Here is a 23185-nt window from a genome sequence, read left to right on the forward strand (position 1 = left end):
GAGTCCACTCTGAGTGTGACATGAGTGCTCGTTTGATGGTCGAGTGTTTGAGTCGGTGTTTAGTCTGCAACCGGGTGCGATGTCAAGTGCAACAAAAGTATCGAAATATGGCATTATAAGCGGTTAAGGGTATAAATTAAGGGTATAATTGGTTAAGGACCAATTTTTAGTGGCGCATTGTAACAGAGTGGTAACTTCCTTATGCTGCTGTATTGACATAATGAGGTGTTGAGCTGCTTTCTCGCCTCGGAAGTCATGAAAGATAATTTTAGATTATAAATCATGTCTCTCACCTGGATAGTAAAATGATGTGGACATAACAGGAGACAAATTGGTACACTTTGACAGCCACCTTAGACCCTGAAATGGCGTAAAAGACACAAAAAGACGCTTCGTTCCACCCCTGTTTTTTTCTTCCCAAGGATTATGGGTCAGACTTTTTCTAAACGGGAATATATCAACATCCTAACAGTTGGCATCCCAATGACAGCAGACATTGTGCAGTAAGTGATGTAGTATTATGTTTGTTGGCTCTCATGAAGTCTGCACTGAGTAATAATCAGTGATGTTGCAAATGTTATGATCCATCCATCCATCCATCCATCCATCCATCTTCTTCCGCTTATCCGAGGTCGGGTCGCGGGGGCAGCAGCCTAAGCAGGGAAGCCCAGACTTTCCTCTCCCCAGCCACTTCGTCCAGCTCTTCCCGGGGGATCCCGAGGCGTTCCCAGGCCAGCCGGAGACATAGTCTTCCCAACGTGTCCTGGGTCTTCCCCGTGGCCTCCTACCGGTTGGACGTGCCCTAAACACCTCCCTAGGGAGGCGTTCGGGTGGCATCCTGACCAGATGCCCGAACCACCTCATCTGGCTCCTCTCGATGTGGAGGAGCAGCAGCTTTACTTTGAGCTCCCCCCGGATGACAGAGCTTCTCACCCTATCTGTAAGGGAGAGCCCCGGCTGAGGAAACTAATTTAGGCCGCTTGTACACGTGATCTTGTCCTTTCGGTCATAACCCAAAGCTCATGACCATAGGTGAGGATGGGAACGTAGATTTACCGGTAAATTGAGAGCTTTGCCTTCCGGCTCAGCTCCTTCTTCACCACAACGGATCGATACAGCGTCCGCATTACTGAAGATGCCGCACCGATCCGCCTGTCGATCTCACGATCCACTCTTCCCCCACTCGTGAACAAGACTCCTAGGTACTTGAACTCCTCCACTTGGGGCAGGGTCTCCTCCCCAACCCGGAGATGGCACTCCGCCCTTTTCCGTGCGAGAACCATGGACTCGGACTTGGAGGTGCTGATTCTCATCCCAGTCGCTTCACACTCGGCTGCGAACCGATCCAGCGAGAGCTAAAGATCCTGGCCAGATGAAGCCATCAGGACCACATCATCCGCAAAAAGCAGAGACCTAATCCTGCAGCCACCAAACCTCAACGCCTTGACTGTGCCTAGAAATTCTGTCCATAAAAGTTATGAACAGAATCGGTGACAAAGGGTAGCCTTGGCGGAGTCCAACCCTCACTGGAAACGTGTCCGATTTACTGCCAGCAATGTGGACCAAGTTCTGACACTGATCATACAGGGAGCGGACAGCCACAATCAGACAGTCCGATACCCCATACTCTCTGAGCAAATGTTATATGTTTGTGAAACTAATGCGCTGCCGTATGCTTAAAAGGAGCAAAATATGTAAATATTACATGTTATTATGAATGTACATGTAACTACATTACAATTATACTTACAGCATGTATATCAGGCATATTCAACTTAACTGTTAGTACCGCCAAAATTTGGTCGGTGTCTATAGAAGTACCGAATTCGGGACTCTTCCCAAATCCACAGGGTTAATATTCTTACAACATGCCAAAGGAAATATAACTTTTCATTGCGTGTCTTTATTGCCTGAGTTGTTTACAAGGAAGTACATCTGCGTCAAAGTGATGACGCACATTTGGACTGAAAATGATTTGAAGTATTAGTAATAGTTTGGATTTCCCACTTAAGGGACTGGAACTAGTTGAGAAGCCACAACTATTAAAAGAAGGAAAACCTGATGTTATGATCATGATCTGCGCTGGGGACAAGCAAACAGTATGTCTAAGAGCTACCACCCCTCCACCCACCTACATCTATTCAGCAAAGAAGAGACATGGAGCCCAGCAGAGGCAGATGAGGTCGGGGAGGTGACAGGAAGAGGGTGAGAGATGAGCGAATGGAGTGATGGAGAAAGTATGGATTGCATTTTGTCCACTTACAATCACTCCAAAAGAGCTATTTTGGGAGAAAGCGGACATGACAGATTGGACTGACAAGACAGCTCTCTTTGCTCCTTATTTCTTTTCCTACGCCTCTCACTTTACATTTCTCAAAATCTATCAGCCTCCATCTCTGTGTGGCTCCATGGTAATTTTAGAGGCCTGAGAAATAATGACTGCCTTGCTCTCCCTCCTTCGCTCTGAACTGTCTTGAATGCGAAGTGACTTCAATCCTTTTTGGAACAAAAACTGAACCATTTGTGTTTTTTATGGCTGCATTTCCGCCCTTTGACTCTTTTCTCATTTTTTTTCGGTCTTGGAGGAAGTGAAATAATTAAAACATCTGAACTCCTGCTGCACAAAGCAAGGCGAAAGGCTTGTATGCCAGAGGCTTGAAACCATGACATCTGGGATCACAATGACATTTGGCTGATGACGAAGGGGTCCTGTTCAAATAACCCCCGTGAACCTAACCCCTTGTGCTCTCACACAACTGATGGAATGAGTATTGAACAAAAGTCGAAGGTAAGTCGTGCTGTGTATGTGTAAAACCACAATGAACTATGATTATTTCACCATCACATCCTTCAAAAGGACATACTGGATAATAATTAGGGGCAGAGCTGACAAATGCTACTAGCATGCATTATTCACCCAAACCTAAAACGGCCTGGAAAATCTCACATTAATTATGTATAACATTAAATGACAGGAAATACTTCAGTACTGAATAAAGCAAAACACTCAACCACAAATCAGTCCACACTCTTCATTGTTCACTGTTACTTTATCTGAAATATTGTGTGGAGATATGGGGAAATAACTTCATCATCATTGTTTCCTTCTGCTAAGTCGAAATCTATGATCCTTTTTTTTTTTTTGAAAGTGCATTACTGTGAGAAGAAAAACAGCACTACTGTTATTTTTACAGTCAAATTTTGGCGACTGAGCTGCCAGATTTTTTTATTTTTAAAGAAAAATCCACAGTTTTTTTTTACAGTGCATTATTGTACATGGCAACTAAGTATCACTGTAAATTTTAAGTAAAATTCTGGCGACAGAGCTGCCATATTTTTTGGGGAGGGGGTTTTACCCTAAACGAAAAAACGGTACCACTGTTAATTCTTAGGTAAAATTCTGATGATTGAGCTGGCAATATTTGAAAGTAAAAATCTACTGACTACTTTATCATGTATTTTAAAATCTTGCAGATATGCCATTGATGCCTTCTGCTAAGTCTAAATCTATGATCCTTTTTTTTTTTTGAAAGTGCATTACTGTGAGAAGAAAAACAGCACTACTGTTATTTTTACGGTCAAATTTTGGCGACAGAGCTGCCAGATGTTTTTATTTTTACAGAAAAATCCACTGTATTTTTTACAGTGCATTATTGTAAATGGCAAATAAGTATCACTGTAAATTTTAAGTAAAATTCTGGCGACAGAGCTGCCATGTTTTTTGGGGAGGGGGTTTTACCCTAAACGAAAAAACGGTACCACTGTTAATTCTTAGGTACAATTCTGATGATTGAGCTGGCAATATTTGAAAGTAAAAATCTACTGACTACTTTATCATGTATTTTAAAATCTTGCAGATATGCCATTGATGCCTTCTGCTAAGTCTAAATCTATGGTCCTTTTTTCGACAGTGCATTACTGTGAAAAGAAAAACAGCCCCACTGTTATTTTTATGGTAATATTTTGGCGACTGAGATGCCACAATTTTTTTTCCCCAGAAAAAGCCACTGTATTTTTCTTAAAGTGCATTATTGTAAATGGAAAATCAGTATCACTGTTAATTTTAAGGAAAATTCTGGCGACGGAGCTGCCAGGTTTTTGGGTTGTTTTATTTTTTACCGTAAAAGAAAAAAATAGTACCACTGTTAATTCTTAAATACAATTCTGATGATTGAGCTGGCAATATTTTAATGTAAAAATCTACTAACTACTTTATCATGTATTTTATAATAGTGCAGATGTGCCATTGATGCCTTCTGCTAAGTCTAAATCTATGGTCCTTTTTTGACAGTGCATTACTGTGAAAAGAGAAACAGCACCACTGTTATTGTATGGTAACATTTTGGCAACTGAGCTGCCAGATTTTATTTTTTTTTTACAAAAAAATCCACTGTATTTTTTTTTTACAGTGCATTGTTGTAATTGGAAAATCAGTATCACTGTTAATTGTAAGGAAAATTATGGAGACGAAGCTGCCAGGTTTTGGGTTTTTTTTTTTTTACCGTAAAAGGAAAAACGGTACCACTGTTAATTCTTAGGTGAATTTCAAATTTGGGATTCAGAATTTAACTTCAGTCCTTGGAGGGAAAAAAATTGGGCACCCCTAATTTAGAGTCTCCAATTAATCCAAAATGCTTTGTCTTGGATTGCAGTTGGGACATGAGACACTTCAGACCTGTAACTCTCTCTGGGCTTATTACAAACCGGCAATACACTTTAATTGGATACTTGCCTAGACCAGGTGTTTTTATTGAAAGTGCTGCAACTACCCTGCAGAGTACCAGTGCATGTCAGGGGAGGGCTGAGATGGGGTGGCATTGGCGAGTAGAATATGACAGAACATAGCATTGAAAATTGTAGTGAAGCCTTAAACCCATTAGATGGCAACAAAGACCGGTAAACGTATTTGATGCCCACCGATAGGACAACTTATTTGATCAAATTATAATAATAATCAATTCAAGGTACCGTATTTTTCGGAGAATAAGTCGCACCGAAGTATAAGTCGCACCTGCCGAAAATGCATAATAAAGAAGGAAAAAAACATAAGTCGCACTGGAGCCCAAACTATGAAAAAACTGCGACTTATAGTCCGAAAAATACGGTAGTTGTCTTTACTAAAGGATAAAACAATTCTATAATGGTCACAGAAAATGAATCAATATATTTTAATTTCTTATAGTTAAAAAAAAAAAAAAGTGCCCTGACTCCTGTTATGATATATTTTACGGGCTATCGGCTGCAACCTTTTTTTCCTACGAACCCTTTGGCATATGCAATGCAGCAGCTAATTTATGGATTTCTCTGAGTGTCACAAGCCGCAAATATATTTAGCCTCGTCACACCAGACCAATAAAATTGCCGAACGGGTCATGGTGGATAAATGCAATTGTTTACATTGAATCAAACACACTCACACAATCATTCAGTCAGCCATGTAGCGTGATATGGACTTACCCTCATAATGAAAAAGGAAATGCATAAGACGCAGCTTTCAAATTGAAGGAGATCTACCGGGCTATCAAAAAATGAAATGCAGCTGCTGCACAGAACGGAAATCCACTATCACCAACAGGTTTCATAAAAGGCTGGACTGATGCATGCGGAGAATACAATACAAGTGCAGAAGTGAATTTGCCTCAAGACAAAATTTCAAGTGAAAATAAGGCTGAGAAAATGTCGGTCGAAGCAATTTTGAGTATTTTCATCCTCAACACCAAAGAAGATGACTTCAGCGGTTTCACAGTGCAGGAAGAGAAGGAGGAGGATGACTTTTTCGGTAGACTACTGTATGCCATGTTATAGGCAGTCTTTTATTATATTTGTGAATGAACACAAACGCCTGTGTAAGTATTTCATGTTTTAAAACCTGCAGCTTATAGACGTGTGCGGCCTGTTGGGATTCGTCTCAAAATGATGTGGGTGCCGTTTATACAGTATTTCGATGTGCTCTACAGTCCAGAAATAATGGTGAAATTCAGTGTCTCCTCAGATACGTTACACAAAATTGTCTGTTGATCTGCTGTGTTCGTGTTGAATAGTGTCACTGTGCAGTGTGTATAATCTCAACTTCATAATTGGTGGTTAAGGCATTATATGAATTGCAGTACATTAGTCCGTATTACAAATAGTGAGGCTGTAAAATGATTTACAACAGTGTTACATGTTTTTGGACGGTCGATGCATCAAATGCCCCAAATGTATTTGGCTTGATTACAAATACAGTAATGAATAACACTGTGGAACATACAGTATTTGTGCCACATGGAATATACTGTTCAGCATGTCTTATATCATCATGATTGTGTGTCATCCTCTGGTGAGGATGACATTTTTCTCCTCCTGTCGTGATCCTATTTTCACAGCGACTACACAGTTCTTCTCAGTGATTATTTATCTCCTCCCTCTTGCATCATATAATTTCTGTAGCTCTGCTTAATCATCCTTGCTGTCTATTCCATTAGATGCTCTCTCTTTATCCTCACTCTGTCTGCCTCCTTCTACTGTAACTGTATATGAGGCCAATCAGCTACAGGCTAAGAGCCGGTGTTATTACAGACTTTACAGCTGTGGGACTTCTTGGTATATATGCTGGGGCATCTTACAAACGTAAGCTAGCATTTGTACAGAGTTCAGAAAAAAAAAATAGGTGGATGTGATATTGAAGGTGAACTAATTCATAAAGAACTGATGAAGTGATTTAAGAAAACTCTAGCAACTTTGATGGAGAAAAACAGTTTTCTTCAAAATATGTGTCTACACCAGAAATAAATGATCAGTAGAAAATGTTTCTCTGCGTGGTGCAGCACCAAATTTTGGGCCCCCATTCAAAGGACTCCTAAAGGGTCCCCAATGCAACCAGAAACCCGACATCGACGCCTCTCACACACACACATTTGATAGGTTTACATGCATTAAAAAATGAATAATTGCACTGATTTGGTTGAAACATTAATTCAGTTTTGGACTTTTTAAAAATAGAATTAACATATCCAGATAAATCTCGCTTAAGAAAAAAGTTAGATTCTTTTTTCAATTTTTTTTTTTTTTTACAAAAAAGTACTAACAAATTCAAAATAAAGTGGCCATATATATATATATATATATATATATATATATATATATATATATATATATATATATACATATACACATATATATATATACATATATATATATATATACATATATATATATATATATCTATACATATATATACATACATACATACATACATATACATATATATACATACATATATATATATATCTATACATATATATACATACATACATATACATATATATACATACATACATACATACATATATATACATACATACATACATACATATATATACATATATATATATATATATATATATATATATATATATATATATATATATATATATATATATATATATATATATATATATATGTATGTATATATATATATATATTAGGGCTGCAACAACTAATCGATTAAATTGATTATAAAAATAGTTGCCGATTAATTTAGTCATCAATTCGTTGGATCTATGCTATGCGCATGCGCAGAGGCTTTATTTTTTTTTAAATTAAATGTATTTATTTTTTTCTGTTTTTTTAATAAACCTTTATTTATAATCTGCAACATTTACAAACAGCTGAGAAACAATAATCAAAATAAGTATGGTGCCAGTATGCTGTTTTTTCCCCCAATAAAATACTGGATAGGATAGAAATGTAGTTTGTCTCTTTTATCCGATTATTAATCGATTAATCGAAGTAATAATCGACAGATTAATCGATTATCAAATTAATCGTTAGTTGCAGCCCTAATATATATATATATATATATATATATATATATATATATATATATATATATATATATATATATATATATATATATGACATTATAGATTTATATGATTTCAATTTTCTTTTACTTCTGAGTGTAAAGCAGAGATTAGCTAATTCCCATTGGATTATCATTCAAATCATAATAGTACATCAATAATGTTATGATTTAATTCATAATTAATGCATCTACCGAGGATTAAGCCTCCCGCTGTCTCAAAAAAACACATCACTTTAATCAAGGGTCTTTGAATACACCACAGTTATATGCAATGAGATGCAAAAGTGAAACTTTTACATAACTTTCTCTTATGATGCCACAAATATAATTTTTTAATTGTTTTCTTTTTGTGTACCTCTTCATCCTTGTTTCAAAATGCTGGTGTTGTATGTGAATACTTTAAGGTGAACTTTGATGATGTTATGACATCCATATTGAGTGAAGTGTTCGAAGTTAGGTCTGCAGCTATCCAGGTGGAACAAAACATTTTGTATTTTTTTATAGGTTGTCATATATTTTCTTCAAAAAAGCTAAACAAATGTTTTATGTTATACAATTTACATTCTTCACTGAACTTCATTGCTTTTTTTGGAATGTGGGAGGAAACTGAAGTGCCTGGAGAAAATGCAATCTCCACACAGCGACGTACAAACGGAGGTTCGAAGACGCACAGCGTAAAGTTAGACGTTATTGTCGGTGGTAAAGTCAAAAGATTTAAAGTTGTTAACACTGGCTTGAACAAGAAATGCATTAATTGGCTTAAAATAGTGTTTATTGTATTTCAATGGTAAATGAGTTACACTTGTATAGCGCTTTTCTACCTTCAAGCACTCAAAGCGCTTTGACAGTATTTCCACATTCACCCATTCACACACACATTCACACACTGATGGCGGGAGCTGCCATGTAAGGCGCTAATCACGACCCATCAGGAGCAAGGGTGAAGTGTCTTGCTCAGGGGTAGGGAACCTATGGCTCTAGAGCCAGATGTGGCTCTTTTGATGACTGCATCTGGCTCTCAGACAAATCTTAGATGACATTGTTTAACACGATAAGTAATGAATAATTCCGCTGGTAATCACAGTGTTAAAAATAACGACTACAAAGCCATCAGCAAAACCATGCAGCACCAGAAGTCGCATTAATGGTAATTAAGTATTTAATTTATTATTGGTTACCTTCAGAATAACAATGTTATTAAAAAGAATAAGAGACTTATTATACTGTAAAAATGTTGATCTTACTTAAAAATGCACGCATACAGTTGTATTCAGTAGAGATGTCCGATAATGGCTTTTTTGACGATATCCGATATTCCGATATTGTCCAACTCTTAATTACCGATACCGATATCAACCGATACCGATATATACAGACGTGGAATTAACACATTATTATGCCTGATTTTGTTGTGATGCCCCGCTGGATGCATTAAACAATGTAACAAGGTTTTCCAAAATAAATCAACTCAAGTTATGGAAAAAAATGCCAACATGGCACTGCCATATTTATTTTTGAAGTCACAAAGTGCATTTTTTTTTTTTTAACATGCCTCATGACAGCAGCTTGGAATTTGGGACATGCTCTCCCTGAGAGAGCATGGGGAGATTGAGGTTGGGAAGGGGGGGGAGTAGCGAGGGGGGGGTATATTGTAGCGTCCCGGAAGAGTTAGTGCTGCAAGGGGTTCTGGGTATTTGTTCTGTTGCGTTTATGTTGTGTTACGGTGCGGATGTTCTCCCGAAATGTGTTTGTCGTTCTTGTTTGGTGTGGATTCACAGTGTGGCGCATATTTGTAACAGTGTTGAAGTTGTTTATACGGCCACCCTCAGTGTGACCTGTATGGCTTGTGACCAAGTATGCATGTATTCACTTATGTGTGTGTGAAAAGCCATAGATATTATGTGACTGGGCCGGCACGCAAAGGCAGTGCCTTTAAGGTTTATTGGCGCTCTGTACTTCTCCCTACGTCCACAGCGGCGTTTTAAAAAGTCATACATTTTACTTTTGGAAACCGATACCGATAATCTTGAAACCGATAATTTCCGATATTACATTTTAAAGCATTTATCAGCCAATAATATCGGCGATCCGATATTATCGGACATCTCTAGTATTCAGTGTTAAAAAATATTATATAGCTCTCATGGAAATACATTTTTAAATATTTGGCTTTCATGGCTCTCTCAGCCAAAAAGGTTCCCGACCCCTGGTCTTGCTCAAGAACACAACGGACGTGACTAGGTTGGTAGAAGCTGGGGATTGAACCAGGAACCCTCAACAATGCTGAAACGGCCACTCTCCCAACCGCGCCACGTCGTCCCCAGCGTTTATTTGAGCTGTTTTTCAAACGTATTGTAGCCAATGTACATAAATAATAAACACTATATGGTATATCCATTTGTAAAATATATTATTTAAATTTGTTTTCATGTTGAAAAAAAACAACAACAAAACAAAACAAAACACTTATTGTGAAGGTCTGACGGCGGTAATCTTACCATGGTGTTGTGCCTTGATCGTACATACGCACATACATGTATATGATTTTTATGACATACATTATATTTAAAAGGCAGAAAAAAATCTTCAAACTTTACATCTTCACTTTAACGCTCCTGATGGTTGGAGATTCAAAAAAAAAGGTGACATGACGTTAAAACTGTTATGCTGGAACGGGAGACGGTGCACTGAAATGCATAAAATGAGTGATCGGAGAAAAGATGGGATCTTATCCCCCACTGGGCCTCTGCAGACTCAGTAGCTGAAACAGCCTGCCAAAAACATAACCTCATCTGGGTTTGAAGACACCTGGCTTTTCACACCAGAGCATGCAAGATGACTTTCCCAGCTGTCTCACTGTGTATTACATGTTAGGAGGGACAGCGGGGCTCTCTGTCATTTAAGAACATGTAAGGTGTGGATCTCTCCTGACTCAGATTATGAGCGTCATATTGGTACTGAGCCCAGCTCTGCACAATTTATTTCTTCTTCACCGTAGGCGGTTGAGCAAGGTGCAGTAAAAGGTATGCGTACTTTTTACTCGGTAGGCCCCTTGGTCCTTCGTCTTAGCAGCATGACTCCCGGAGACCACTAATATACAGTATCCTGTCTGGATGCATACTTTCCTGGAGATACATCAGCTTTTGACAGTGTGATATATCTGTCTGTGCATGTCTGTGTTTGGAAAGGATTTTGCACGAGGTGTCGCTCATTCAATGAGACGTTATGCTGGCGTGCCCAACTACCGACACACCGGTGAGACCATTTCAGCTTGAACTATGCCTCGGGTCAGCACACTTACACCAGAACAGTCAACCACCCTTTTTTCAGACACATTGTCCCATGTAGGAAACTTCTGCAGTTGCCAGCCATTGTTGGCTGCCAAGCATCAAGTTAGGTTAAGGTTTCACGGTAATGTATATTCAAGATCGGCAGTGATCACACAAACCGCACTATAGAAAACACAATACACACTATATATATATATATATATATATATATATATATATATATATATATATATATATATATATATATATATATATATATATATATATACCGTATTCTTCGGAGTATAAGTCGCACCGGCCGAAAATGCATAATAAAGAAGGAAAAAAACATATAAGTCGCACTGGAGTATAAGTCGCATTTTTTGGGGAAATTTATTTGATAAAACCCAACACCAAGAATAGACATTTGAAAGGCAATTTAAAATAAATAAAGAATAGTGAACAACAGGCTGAATAAGTGTACGTTATATGAGGCATAAATAACCAACTGAGAACGTGCCTGGTATGTTAACGTAACATATTATGGTAAGAGTCATTCAAATAACTATAACATATAGAACATGCTATACGTTTACCAAACAATCTGTCACTCCTAATCGCTAAAGCCGATGAAATCTTATACGTCTAGTCTCTTACGTGAATGAGCTAAATAATATTATTTGATATTTTATGGTAATGTGTTAATAATTTCACACATAAGTCGCTCCTGAGTATAAGTCGCACCCCCGGCCAAAAAAACTGCGACTTATAGTCCGAAAAATACGGTATATATATATATATATATACTCTATATATGTATGTATGCATATATACATATATATATATATATATGTATATATGCATACATACATATATAGAGTATATACATACATATACATATATATATATACATATATGTATATATATACATATATACATATATATATATACATATACACATATATATATACATATACATGTATATATATACATATACATGTATATATATATATATATATATATATATATATACACATGTATATATATATATATATATACATATAATTTTATACATATACATACAGTATATACATATACATGTCTATATATATATATATATATATATATAGTTTAATAACTGTTCCTCGATAGTAATACAAGACAATTTCGATCGTATTCATTTGTTCATGTTCTAAAAGACGAGCCTGCTAAAAACGACATCAGTACTGAGCGCGGACCAGCACAAAGATACAGTAATATGTAGCCAAGGTGACAAAGTTCTCACTCTGTCATGAGAAATGGCGATATTGTGATGTGATGATGTTAGCGGCTTTAAATAGTGGGGATAGGACAAATATTAGTCAACAAAAAGTGCAAAATGTTCGGAAGTGAGTTTATGGTTTTTGTACGTACCAAATTTTTATAATTGTTTAATTTTCTCGAAAATTGACAGTGCACCTTATAACCCTGTGCGCCTAATGTCCATATAATTCTGGTTGAAGCAATTTTATTTGCTACATGGTGTAATGATAAGTGTGACCAGTAGATGGCAGTCACACATAAGAGATAAGTGTGGACTGCAAGTTGACGACTGTTCAATAAATAGCAAGTACCCGAAAGCAAGCAACACCAAAACGATGTTTCATTGTGGCTATAGAACATTACACACAGCGCTCAAAAATCCGTCAAAATGCTTTAGTATGACTTTGGTAAGCTACGAAGCCGCACAAATTGATGCAACGCGGAGATTTTTGGCTACCGTAGACAGAGGTGCTGTGCTTCAACATACGGGTATTATTATGGTGTGTGTAAAAGGACACTAAAATGGCACCTATTAGGATACCTATTATGTGGCGGATATGTATTTGGGATCTATATAACACCCGAAAATTTGCGAGCATCCGCCATTGCAGCCTGCACTGTAGTCAATATCCCATTGTTGTGGGGCATTCATTCTCCGCTGTTGCCATTTCTAATATAAAGTAGCATACAGTTGTACACTTGCTAAAAAGCTCTAAACACTACCGATACAACAAACATGATGGGGAGAAGACGCTGTCAAAATGGAGCCACGTAAATAAGAGCGCCCACAAAACGGCGCATCCTGCAGAAAACGGTCAGAAAGCAACTTAAATATGGTCTGTAAAACAATCCATGCAACATTTTGACCTAATAACCACCATTACATGTTATGTAGACCATAAGGAAGTGTTTTAAAGGTGGGGGGAAAAAAATCATAATAATGATATGATTCAGAATTAATCTTCGATTCAAAACTATTCTTGTTTCAAAATCAATACTTTTTTTTAATACCATTGGGTGCCCAATCTATGATTAACTTCATTCCTCTATAAAATAGATAAACATGCACTATAGTTTGTGCATATGCAAAATGAAGGTTGTATAAGGAATATTTGATCAGTGTTGCACTCATCTTTTCATTAAAACGAGTGGAAATTATGTGTGGATGATACCTTCATGGTATTGTTATTTTTCTGTTCAGAGTTTACATGTTTTAGATTTTATATTAACCATGTAAACATTATGCAAGCAGGTGTCACATGTGAAACAATGGGCTACAAGTTTATCTAATGTTTATAACTGTCATTTTGCACCACAAAAGCATTCTCTTCGGGGTGTGTCCTCCATTGTTGAGGATAAATGCTTTCGGCACCAGGCTCTCAGACTACAGCTGTCCTAAATAAGTCTGTGAGCATGAAATGATGAAGCCTGAGAGGCGAAATGTCCTTTAAGACAATCTGAACAATTGCCATAAGTGTATTTTACTTGAAAATCTATCAGCAAGTGGCTTTTACATTTTTCTTTTCAAGTAAATCATACAAGTTGTTTTTACCGTGTACTGTATGTGTGCTGGTTTCTACCTGTAAGGCGTCCCCAAGGTCAGCTGTACTGATTTCCGGGTCTTCTGTGGTGTTGAAAGGGACAGGCGTTATCCTGACGAAGGTGAGGACACGAGGTTCAGGGTACCTCCAAACCATTAGCCCTGGACTGTCTTCTGTCTCACTGTAGAACACCACCTCATGGGGCCCTGGCCACCTCCGGGAGGCTGCACAAAAAAAAATTTGCAATTTCATTGTGACTGAAAAGACAAATGAAGCAAATATTGCAGTTGAAGGAAAACAACCGGTAACCCAAAAAATATGAATAGAGCGTATTACAGAACAGGGAATAATAGACAGTGCAATTAATTATTTGATAATTATGGTGACATTTTACTGGAAAACAGTAGAGTCTGAGCATATTGAAGGATACTAAACAAAAGGTTCATCAAAAAAGATTCTTTGTTTACGCAAAAACCTTGTAAAAAATAACCACCTCTACTCTAAAACTAACAGCATGATATTTTCATAATGGCCCATGAAAATGCATTGAATGTTAACTGGTAACCAAGCTGATTTGACAGTAAACCAAGGATTACCATGAATTGATTTACGTGGACCCCGACTTAAACAAGTTGAAAAACTTATTCGGGTGTTTGATTGATTGATTGATTGAAACTTTTGCTAGTAGATTGCACAGTGAAGTACATATTCCGTACAATTGGCCACTAAATGGTAACACCCGAATAAGTTTTTCAACTTGTTTAAGTCGGGGTCCACTTAAATTGATTCATGATACAAGATATATACTATTTTCATAATACAGTCATCACACAAGATAATCATCAGAGTATATAAATTGAATTATTTACATTATTTACAATGATAGTGTTACCATTTAGTGGTCAATTGTACGGAATATGTACTGTACTGTGCAATCTACTAATAAAAGTTTCAATCAATCAATCAATGTCCAGTCAGGCAGAGCCTTCTCACCTGTCATCACGAAAAAAGAGAAAAAAAAAACCCCAATGAAGCAAATCACATACAAAACCCAAAACCAGTGAAGTTGGCACGTTGTGTAAATCGTAAATAAAAACAGAATACAATGATTTGAAAATCCTTTTCAGACTATATTCAATTGAATAGACTGCAAAGACAAGATACTTAACGTTCAAACTGGTAAACTTTGTTATTTTTAGCAAATATTAGCTCATTTCGAATTTGACGCATGCAACATGTTTTCAAAAAAGCTGGCACAAGTGGTAAAAAAGACTGAGAAAGTTGAGGAATGCTCATCAAACACTTATTTGGAACATCCCACAGATGAACAGGCTAATTGGGAACAGGTGGGTGCCATGATTGGGTATAAAACCAGCTTCCATGAAATGCTCAGGCATTCACAAACAAGGATGGGGCGAGGGTCACCACTTTCTGAACAAATGCATGAGGAAATTGTCAAACAGTTTAACAACAACAACATTTGTCAATGAGCTATTGCAAGGAATTTAGGGATTTCACCATCTATGGTCTGTAGTATCATCAAAAGGTTCAGAGAATCTGGAGAAATCACTGCACATAAGTGGCAAGGCCGAAAACCAACAATGAATGCCTGTGACCTTCGATCCCTAAGGCGATACTATATCAAAAACCGACATTAGTGTGTAAAGGATATCACCACATGGGCGCAGGAACACTTCAGAAAACCACTGTCAGTAACTACAGTTCGTCGATACATCTGCAAGTGCAAGTTAAAACTCTACTATGCAAAGCGAAAGCAATTTTTCAACAACACCCAGAAACGCCGCCGGCTTCGCAAGGCCCGAGCTCATCTAAGATGGACTGATGCAAAGTAGAAAAGTGTTCTGCGGTCTGACGAGTCCACATTTTAAATTGTTTTTGGAAACTGTGGATGTCGTGTCCTCCAGACCAAAGAGGAAAAGAACCATCCGGATTGTTATAAGCGCAAAGTTAAAAAGCCAGCATCTGTGATGGTATGGGGGTGTATTAGTGCCCAAGGCATGGGTAACTTACACATCTGTGAAGGCACCAATAATGCTGAAAGGTATATACAGGTTTTGGAGCAACATATGTTGCCATCCAAGCAACGTTAGCAAGGACGCCCCTGCTTATTTCAGCAAGACAATGCCAAGCCACGTGTTACAACAGCGTGGCTTCATAGTAAAAGCGTGCGGGTACTAGACATTAAATTCTAAGTTAATGATTATTTGCAAAAAAAAAAAAAGTTTCTCAGTTCAAACATTAAATATCTTGTCTTTGCAGTCTATTCAATTGAATATAAGTTGAAAAGGATTTGCAAATCATTGTATTCTGTTTTTACTTACGATTTACACAACGTGCCAATTTCACTGGTTTTGGGTTTTGTATTTAATCATCTAACAGTAGACTGCAAAAGAAAGTCCTACTGTATGTACAATGAGGCGTGACAGTTTCAATGTGACAAGGTGGGGGGTGAACTCATATGAGCTGGCAGGTGCTTGCCGCTGCAGTCTTTCTACAGCAAGGCACAACTACAGTGGTAGGGAATTCAGCACAAAATAGCATCCCAAAGCAGCTGAGAGACTTTTAAAACTAAAAGTAAAAATACTTTTACAAACACTAACAGAGCTTCCTGAGCTGTCATTATACAATGACTGTTGGACCATAAAGGGTTTTCAATTTCATATATATATATATATAAAAAAAAAAGAGAATAAGAAGGATTTGTAAAAAAAAGATGTTTACCTAAAGTTAATTACTCCTTTATTTTGCTTGTTATCCTATAAGATAGATAGATAGATAGATAGGTATATTTATTGTCATTGCACAAGTTTACAACTATAATTGGGTAAACTGATCACTGAGTCAGTGTCTAACTAATTATAAACTTCATCGGACTTGTGCAAATAGTAAATCAAATATTTTCTTGGATAACTAAATGTTGTTGCCATTCAATTTTTTCGACTTCCTCTTTTATCCTGAGTGGTACTGTGCTGTTCGAAATGTAAGAATGCTTTTTTTCGTGTCATCTCCCACGGTGGGCAGCACAGTGGTACATTGGTTAGTGCATGTGCCTCACAATACGAAGGTCCTTAGTAGTCCTGAGTTCAATCCCGGGCTCGGGATCTTTCTGTGTGGCGTTTGCATGTTCTTCCCGTGACTGCATGGGTTCCCTCCGGGTACTCCGGCTTCCTCCCACCTCCAAAGACATGCACCTGGGGATAGGTTGCTTGGCAACACTAAATTGGCCCTAGTGTGTGAATGTGAGTGTGAATGTTGTCTGTCTATCTGTGTTGGCCCTGCGATGAGGTGGCGACTTGTCCAGGGTGTTCCCCGCCTTCCGCCTGAATGCAGCTGGGATAGGCTCCAGAACCCCCCGCGACCTCGAAAGGGACAAGCGGTGGAAAATGGATGGATGGATGGATGGATCTCTCACGGTCTTGTCCGAGTCCTTTAATGCCGTCCTACCTTCTTTAATTTCTCTTGTCTAATTTGGTAGAATTGACTTCCTTTTGCTTTTGGTCAGTCAGTCCCTATCCAATCTTATTTACACAGTCAGGGTAAGAATCCGATCTGGACTTTGATCAAAGATTGTAAAAAGCAGAATTGGAATGCCGTGATGCATTTATAGAGGTTTCTATGGAACCTGAAACAAAACAATGACTGCGTAGATGTTTCCATGCTTGCAGAATGTTTATATGCATAAGAAGTAGTATATAAACAGATGGCTTGAGTAAACTTTTTCTCTAGAGAGTAAACAGTCATTGACTGAATCGTGCCAAGCACCTGCAAAAACTGGATGACATAGATAGAAACTTTTGAGTGGTGTTTGAATCCAGTTGCTGCTGCTGTTTGGGATTCAGGTCCTTTGGAAACTTTGGACACTTTCACTTTTCTGTATTTTGGGGGACTACTTTGCTGTGCTTGTTGACAACATGTTGCAAACAGATTGTTCTCTTTGTCCCAGATCAAGCAGTATTCATTCTCTTGCTTCAGCCAACATAATAAATGCATCAAAGAAAAGTGAAACAATGTAAGAGTCAATCACAGCTGACAGAGTGGATGACTGGTCTACAGCCAGGGAGAACTTAGATCCCTTTTGTATAATGTTTCTATGTGTGCATGTTCATATAAAGCAGAAAAAGAAAGAGTAAACACCATGTTACTTAAAGTGGAAACAGGCAGAGGAATCAGATCAAACTCCACTCAATTCAGAGATTTCAATGACACCAGACAGCGTGGATGTTGACGTCTACACTCAGACAATTGGTTTCTGATATAATAAAACACATACAAATAATATTTAAAAGTTTGTCACGGGTTAACCAACAGGTTTTAAATGATTATCCATTCAGAATATTGTTTTTTCTGACTATAAAATAAGTCCAAAATTATGTATACCCTGGCAATTTTTTCCCCCCAGCAGGTTAGACTACTGTAATGGCCTTCCCACTGGGCTTTCCAAACAAGCTATAAAGAAGCTGCAGTACATTCAAAATGCTGTTGCTCGAGTCCTAACTAGAATCAGGATATATGACTATAATAGTCTCGTGCTCAGGTCACTGCACTGGCTTCTGGTTGCTCAGAGAATATACTTTAAAACAGCTCTGCTTGTGTACAAGTCTTGTTATGGTGTTTTGCCAAATTACATCTCTGACATGTTAGAACCATATAACCCATCTCAAGCTCTGAGAACCTCAGGGAGTGGTCTCCTGCTGGTGCCAAGACTCAGGACCAAACAAGAGGCTGTGTTAGCCTTCTTGAACATGTGAGACAAGCCACAAAGTTGGCAATGTTCAAATCAAGGCTGAAAGCATTTTTATTTATTTGAGCATATGACAACTGAAAATATTTGATCTACACTCTTTGATTTGAAGTATTTTTTTAAATGATTTTTTTTTATTGATTTTAAATTGAATTATGACTATTTGTATAAGTATTGTATTCTTAATATTGCCTTGTTGTCATTTTCTGTATAACACCTTGAATTGCCTTGTGTACGAATTGGGCTGTATAATTAAATTTGCCTTGCCTTGCAATGTTGTTACGGTAACATGTTTTTCGATGTGGAACATGGTATACCCACACATTATTGTTTTCACGATGAGAAATCCAACTTCCTCATCTCACAAGGAAAAGCATCTGATTGGATCTCCTTTGTAACCAACTACCAGCCTCTCTTTCATATGTGCTCTGTTAAGACCTGTGATTGCATAGATTCCTAACCCGAAACAAAATTAAATATGATTAGATTTAGTTTCTGTCAACATTTTTGTCTCGTTTTTATTCGTCGACGAAAATTTCAGTTAATTTTGTTATCACTTTAGTTAGCGTGCATTTTGTTTTGATTTGTTATCGTATTTTCGTCAAGGGAAAATAGGTTATTGACAAAAACTAAGATGAAAATGATTATTTAACGAAGTTAAAGGCCTACTGAAACCCACTACTACCGACCACGCAGTCTGATAGTTTATATATCAATGATGAAATCTTAACATTGCAACACATGCCAATACGGCCGGGTTAGCTTACTAAAGTGCAATTTTAAATTTCACGCAAAATATCCTGCTGAAAACGTTTCGGTATGATGACGTCACAGATTGTGGAGGACATTTTGGGACAGCATGGTGGCCAGCTATTAAGTCGTCTGTTTTCATCGCAGAATTCCACAGTTTCTGGACATCTGTGTTGGTGAATCTTTTGCAATTTGTTCAATGAACAATGGAGACAGCAAAGAAGAAAGCTGTAGGTAGGAAGCGGTGTATTGCGGGCGGCTGCAGCAACACAAACACAGCCGGTGTTTCATTGTTTACATTCCCGGAAGATGACAGTCAAGCTTTACCATTGGCCTGTGGAGAACTGGGACAACAGAGACTCTTACCAGGAGGACTTTGAGTTGGATACGCAGACACGGTACCGTGAGTACGCTTCCAAACATTTGATCGCTTGCCCGTACGTGCGTGCTGCTATGTGCATGTCACGTAAATAATTCAATGTATACACCCTGATGATTATCTTGTGTGATGACTGTATTATGATGATAGTATACATTATAGTATATATCTGTATCATGAATCAATTTAAGTGGACCCCGACTTAAACAAGTTCAAAAACTTACTCTGGTGTTACCATTTAGTGGTCAATTGTACGGAATATGTACTTCACTGTGCAACCTACTAATAAAAGTCTGAAAAAGTCTCACGTATGTAACTTTGGGGAAATATATGTGCTGTATGAACTTTGGGGAGGTGAACGGTACTTTGGGCTGTGGGATTGAGTGTGTTGTGCAGGTGTTTGAGTTGTATTGGCGGGTTATATGGACGGGAGGGGGGAGGTGTTTGTTATGCGGGATTAATTTGTGGCATATTAAATGTAAGCCTGGTTGCGTTGCTTGTGTTTAATTACTGTTTTAGTCATTCCCAGCTGAATATCAGGTCCCACCCGCCTCTCACAGCATCTTCCCTATCTGAATCGCTCCCACTGCCCTCTAGTCCTTCACTCTCACTTTCCTCATCCACGAATCTTTCATCTTCGCTCAAATTAATGGGGAAATCGTCGCTTTCTCGGTACAAATCGCTCTCGCTGCTGGTGGCCATGATTGTAAACAATGTGCGGATGTGAGGAGCTCCACAACCTGTGACGTCACGCTAGTCGTCTGCTACTTCCGGTACAGGCAAGGCTTTTTTTATCAGTGACCAAAAGTTGCGAACTTTATCGTCGATGTTCTCTACTAAATCCTTTCAGCAAAAATATGGCAATATCGCGAAATGATCAAGTATGACACATAGAATGGACCTGCTATCCCCGTTTAAATAAGAAAATCACATTTCAGTAGGCCTTTAACACATAGCAAAAGAAAATAGGTTGTTGACAATACCTAAGATGAACGTTTTTAGTCAACAAAGTTAACACTGCTGTATAGTAAGGCTATTATCGTTAACGAAAAGAAACAATGACAAAAACTAAAATTGAAAAAAAATTTTTTTTTACGGATATAAATAAAAACTATAATTAAAAGAAAAAAAACAACCTTCAAACGAAACTGTATTGTGCGTTTACAAAACTAAAACGTACTGAACATTTAGATAATATGCTCTGCGTTTGTCAATTTCGGCTTAATATGAAATCAAATAATTTCGCTTAAGCAATTTTACTTGAGCTGGCTGCACAATGCACTTCACGTCACTTCTCGTTTAGATTCGGCTTCTCATCATCACTCTTCATGCCAAAATGGCGACAAAAGTTGAGACAAAGCGGCAGAGTCCTAGATGGGATTTCGTGGAATATGACGGTGAAAAACAGAAAAGCAAGTGCCTCGTAGTGGAAACAGGTAATCACATACAGTATGTGGAATAATTCTCAAGGGAAAAATCCTCATGGATCTGAAATTTCATTTGAGGCTTACACAAGCAGGCTAATCGCGAGTACTTTGAAAAGTGAAGTGTGAAGTGAATTACATTTATATAGCGCTTTTTCTCAAGTGACTCAAAGCGCTTTACATAGTGAAACCCAATATCTAAGTTATATTTTTAAACCAGTGTGGGTGGCACTGGGAGCAGATGGGTAAAGTGTCTTGCCCAACGACACAACGGCAGTGACTAGGATGGCGGAAGCGGGGATCGAACCTGCAACCCTCAAGTTGCTGGCACGGCCGCTCTACCAACCGAGCTATACCGCCCCAAAAAAGAGAAAAGAAAAAGTGTCTCTCTCTGCGTCGCTCCGCTGAAGCGGAAACAACATCCTAGCCAGGTAGCATCGCGAAGGAGGAGACAACCATAATGACCATAATCACCAACGACCAAATAGCTGGGGTTAGTAAACACGCAGACACAGGAGCACCACAAGCGGGAAGATGCATTCGTAAATAATATATTTAGTGAGACTGGTATGTCTACAAGATTGTGTGACTTGCTTGCCTTCAAAAAGTTTAGCTTTTCACTCGAGTCAAAATTCAAACCACACGGTGCTGCACGAGTGAATAACCTCATTGGAGCAAGGATGGAAAAGGCAAAGCACAAATTGAAAGTATGAAAAAGTAAAACTAATACTAAAACTAATAAAAATTAAACTAAAACTAAGCATTTAGGAAAAATGAAAACAAACAAAAACTAGCAAACCGGCCCTAAAAACGAATTAAAACTAACTAAATTAAAAGGGGAAAAAGTCAAAACTAAATAAAACTACTCTATAATGAAAAATCCAAAACTACAAACCCCGTTTCCATATATATGAGTTGGGAAATTGTGTTAGATGTAAATATAAACGGAAAACAATGATTTGCAAGTCATTTTCAACCCATATTCAGTTGAATATGCTACAAAGACAACATATTTGATGTTCAAACTGATAAACATTTTTTTTTTTTTTTGCAAATGATCATTAACTTTAGAATTTGATGCCAGCAACACGTGACAAAGAAGTTGGGAAAAGTGGCAATAAATACTGATGAAGTTGAGGAATGCTCATCAAACACTTATTTGGAACATCCCACAGGTGAACAGGCAAATTGGGAACAGGTGGGTGCCATGATTGGGTATAAAAGTAGATTCCATGAAATGCTCAGTCATTCACAAACAAGGATGGGGCGAGGGGCACCACTTTGTCAACAGATGCGTGAGCAAATTGTTGAACAGTTTAAGAAAAACCTTTCTCAACCAGCTATTGCAAGGAATTTAGGGATTTCACCATCTACGGTCCGTAATATCATCAAAGGGTTCAGAGAATCTGGAGAAATCACTGCACGTAAGCAGCTAAGCCCGTGACCTTCGATCCCTCAGGCTGTACTGCATCAACAAGCGACATCAGTGTGTAAAGGATATCACCACATGGGCTCAGGAACACTTCAGAAACCCACTGTCAGTAACTACAGTTGGTCGCTACATCTGTAAGTGCAAGTTAAAACTCTCCGATGCAAGGCGAAAACCGTTTATCAACAACACCCAGAAACGCCGTCGGCTTTGCTGGGCCTGAGCTCATCTAAGATGGACTGATACAAAGTGGAAAAGTGTTTTGTGGTCTGACGAGTCCACATTTCAAATTGTTTTCGGAAACTGTGGATGTCGTGTCCTCCGGACCAAAGAGGAAAAGAACCATCCGGATTGTTATAGGCGCAAAGTTGAAAAGCCAGCATCTGTGATGGTATGCGGGTGTATTAGTGCCCAAGACATGGGTAACTTACACATCTGTGAAGGCGCCATTAATGCTGAAAGGTACATACAGGTTTTGGAGCA

General features: G+C 38.1%; 1 protein-coding gene across 4 annotated transcripts in view; it reads right to left on the reverse strand.

Annotated features, from left to right (window-relative positions):
• LOC133595948 (intermembrane lipid transfer protein VPS13B-like) overlaps nt 1-23185 on the reverse strand; it is a 672020-nt gene that overhangs the window by 185580 nt on the left and 463255 nt on the right. For all 4 annotated transcript variants that reach the window (XM_061948790.2, XM_061948782.2, XM_061948793.2 and 1 more), the window contains exon 41: nt 13998-14182. In XM_061948790.2, the coding sequence (XP_061804774.2) occupies nt 13998-14182 (185 nt within the window). The remainder of the gene's footprint in view (nt 1-13997; nt 14183-23185) is intronic.

The sequence above is a fragment of the Nerophis lumbriciformis genome, linkage group LG04 (assembly GCF_033978685.3).
Source record: "Nerophis lumbriciformis linkage group LG04, RoL_Nlum_v2.1, whole genome shotgun sequence".
NCBI classification, from domain to species: Eukaryota; Metazoa; Chordata; class Actinopteri; order Syngnathiformes; family Syngnathidae; genus Nerophis; species Nerophis lumbriciformis.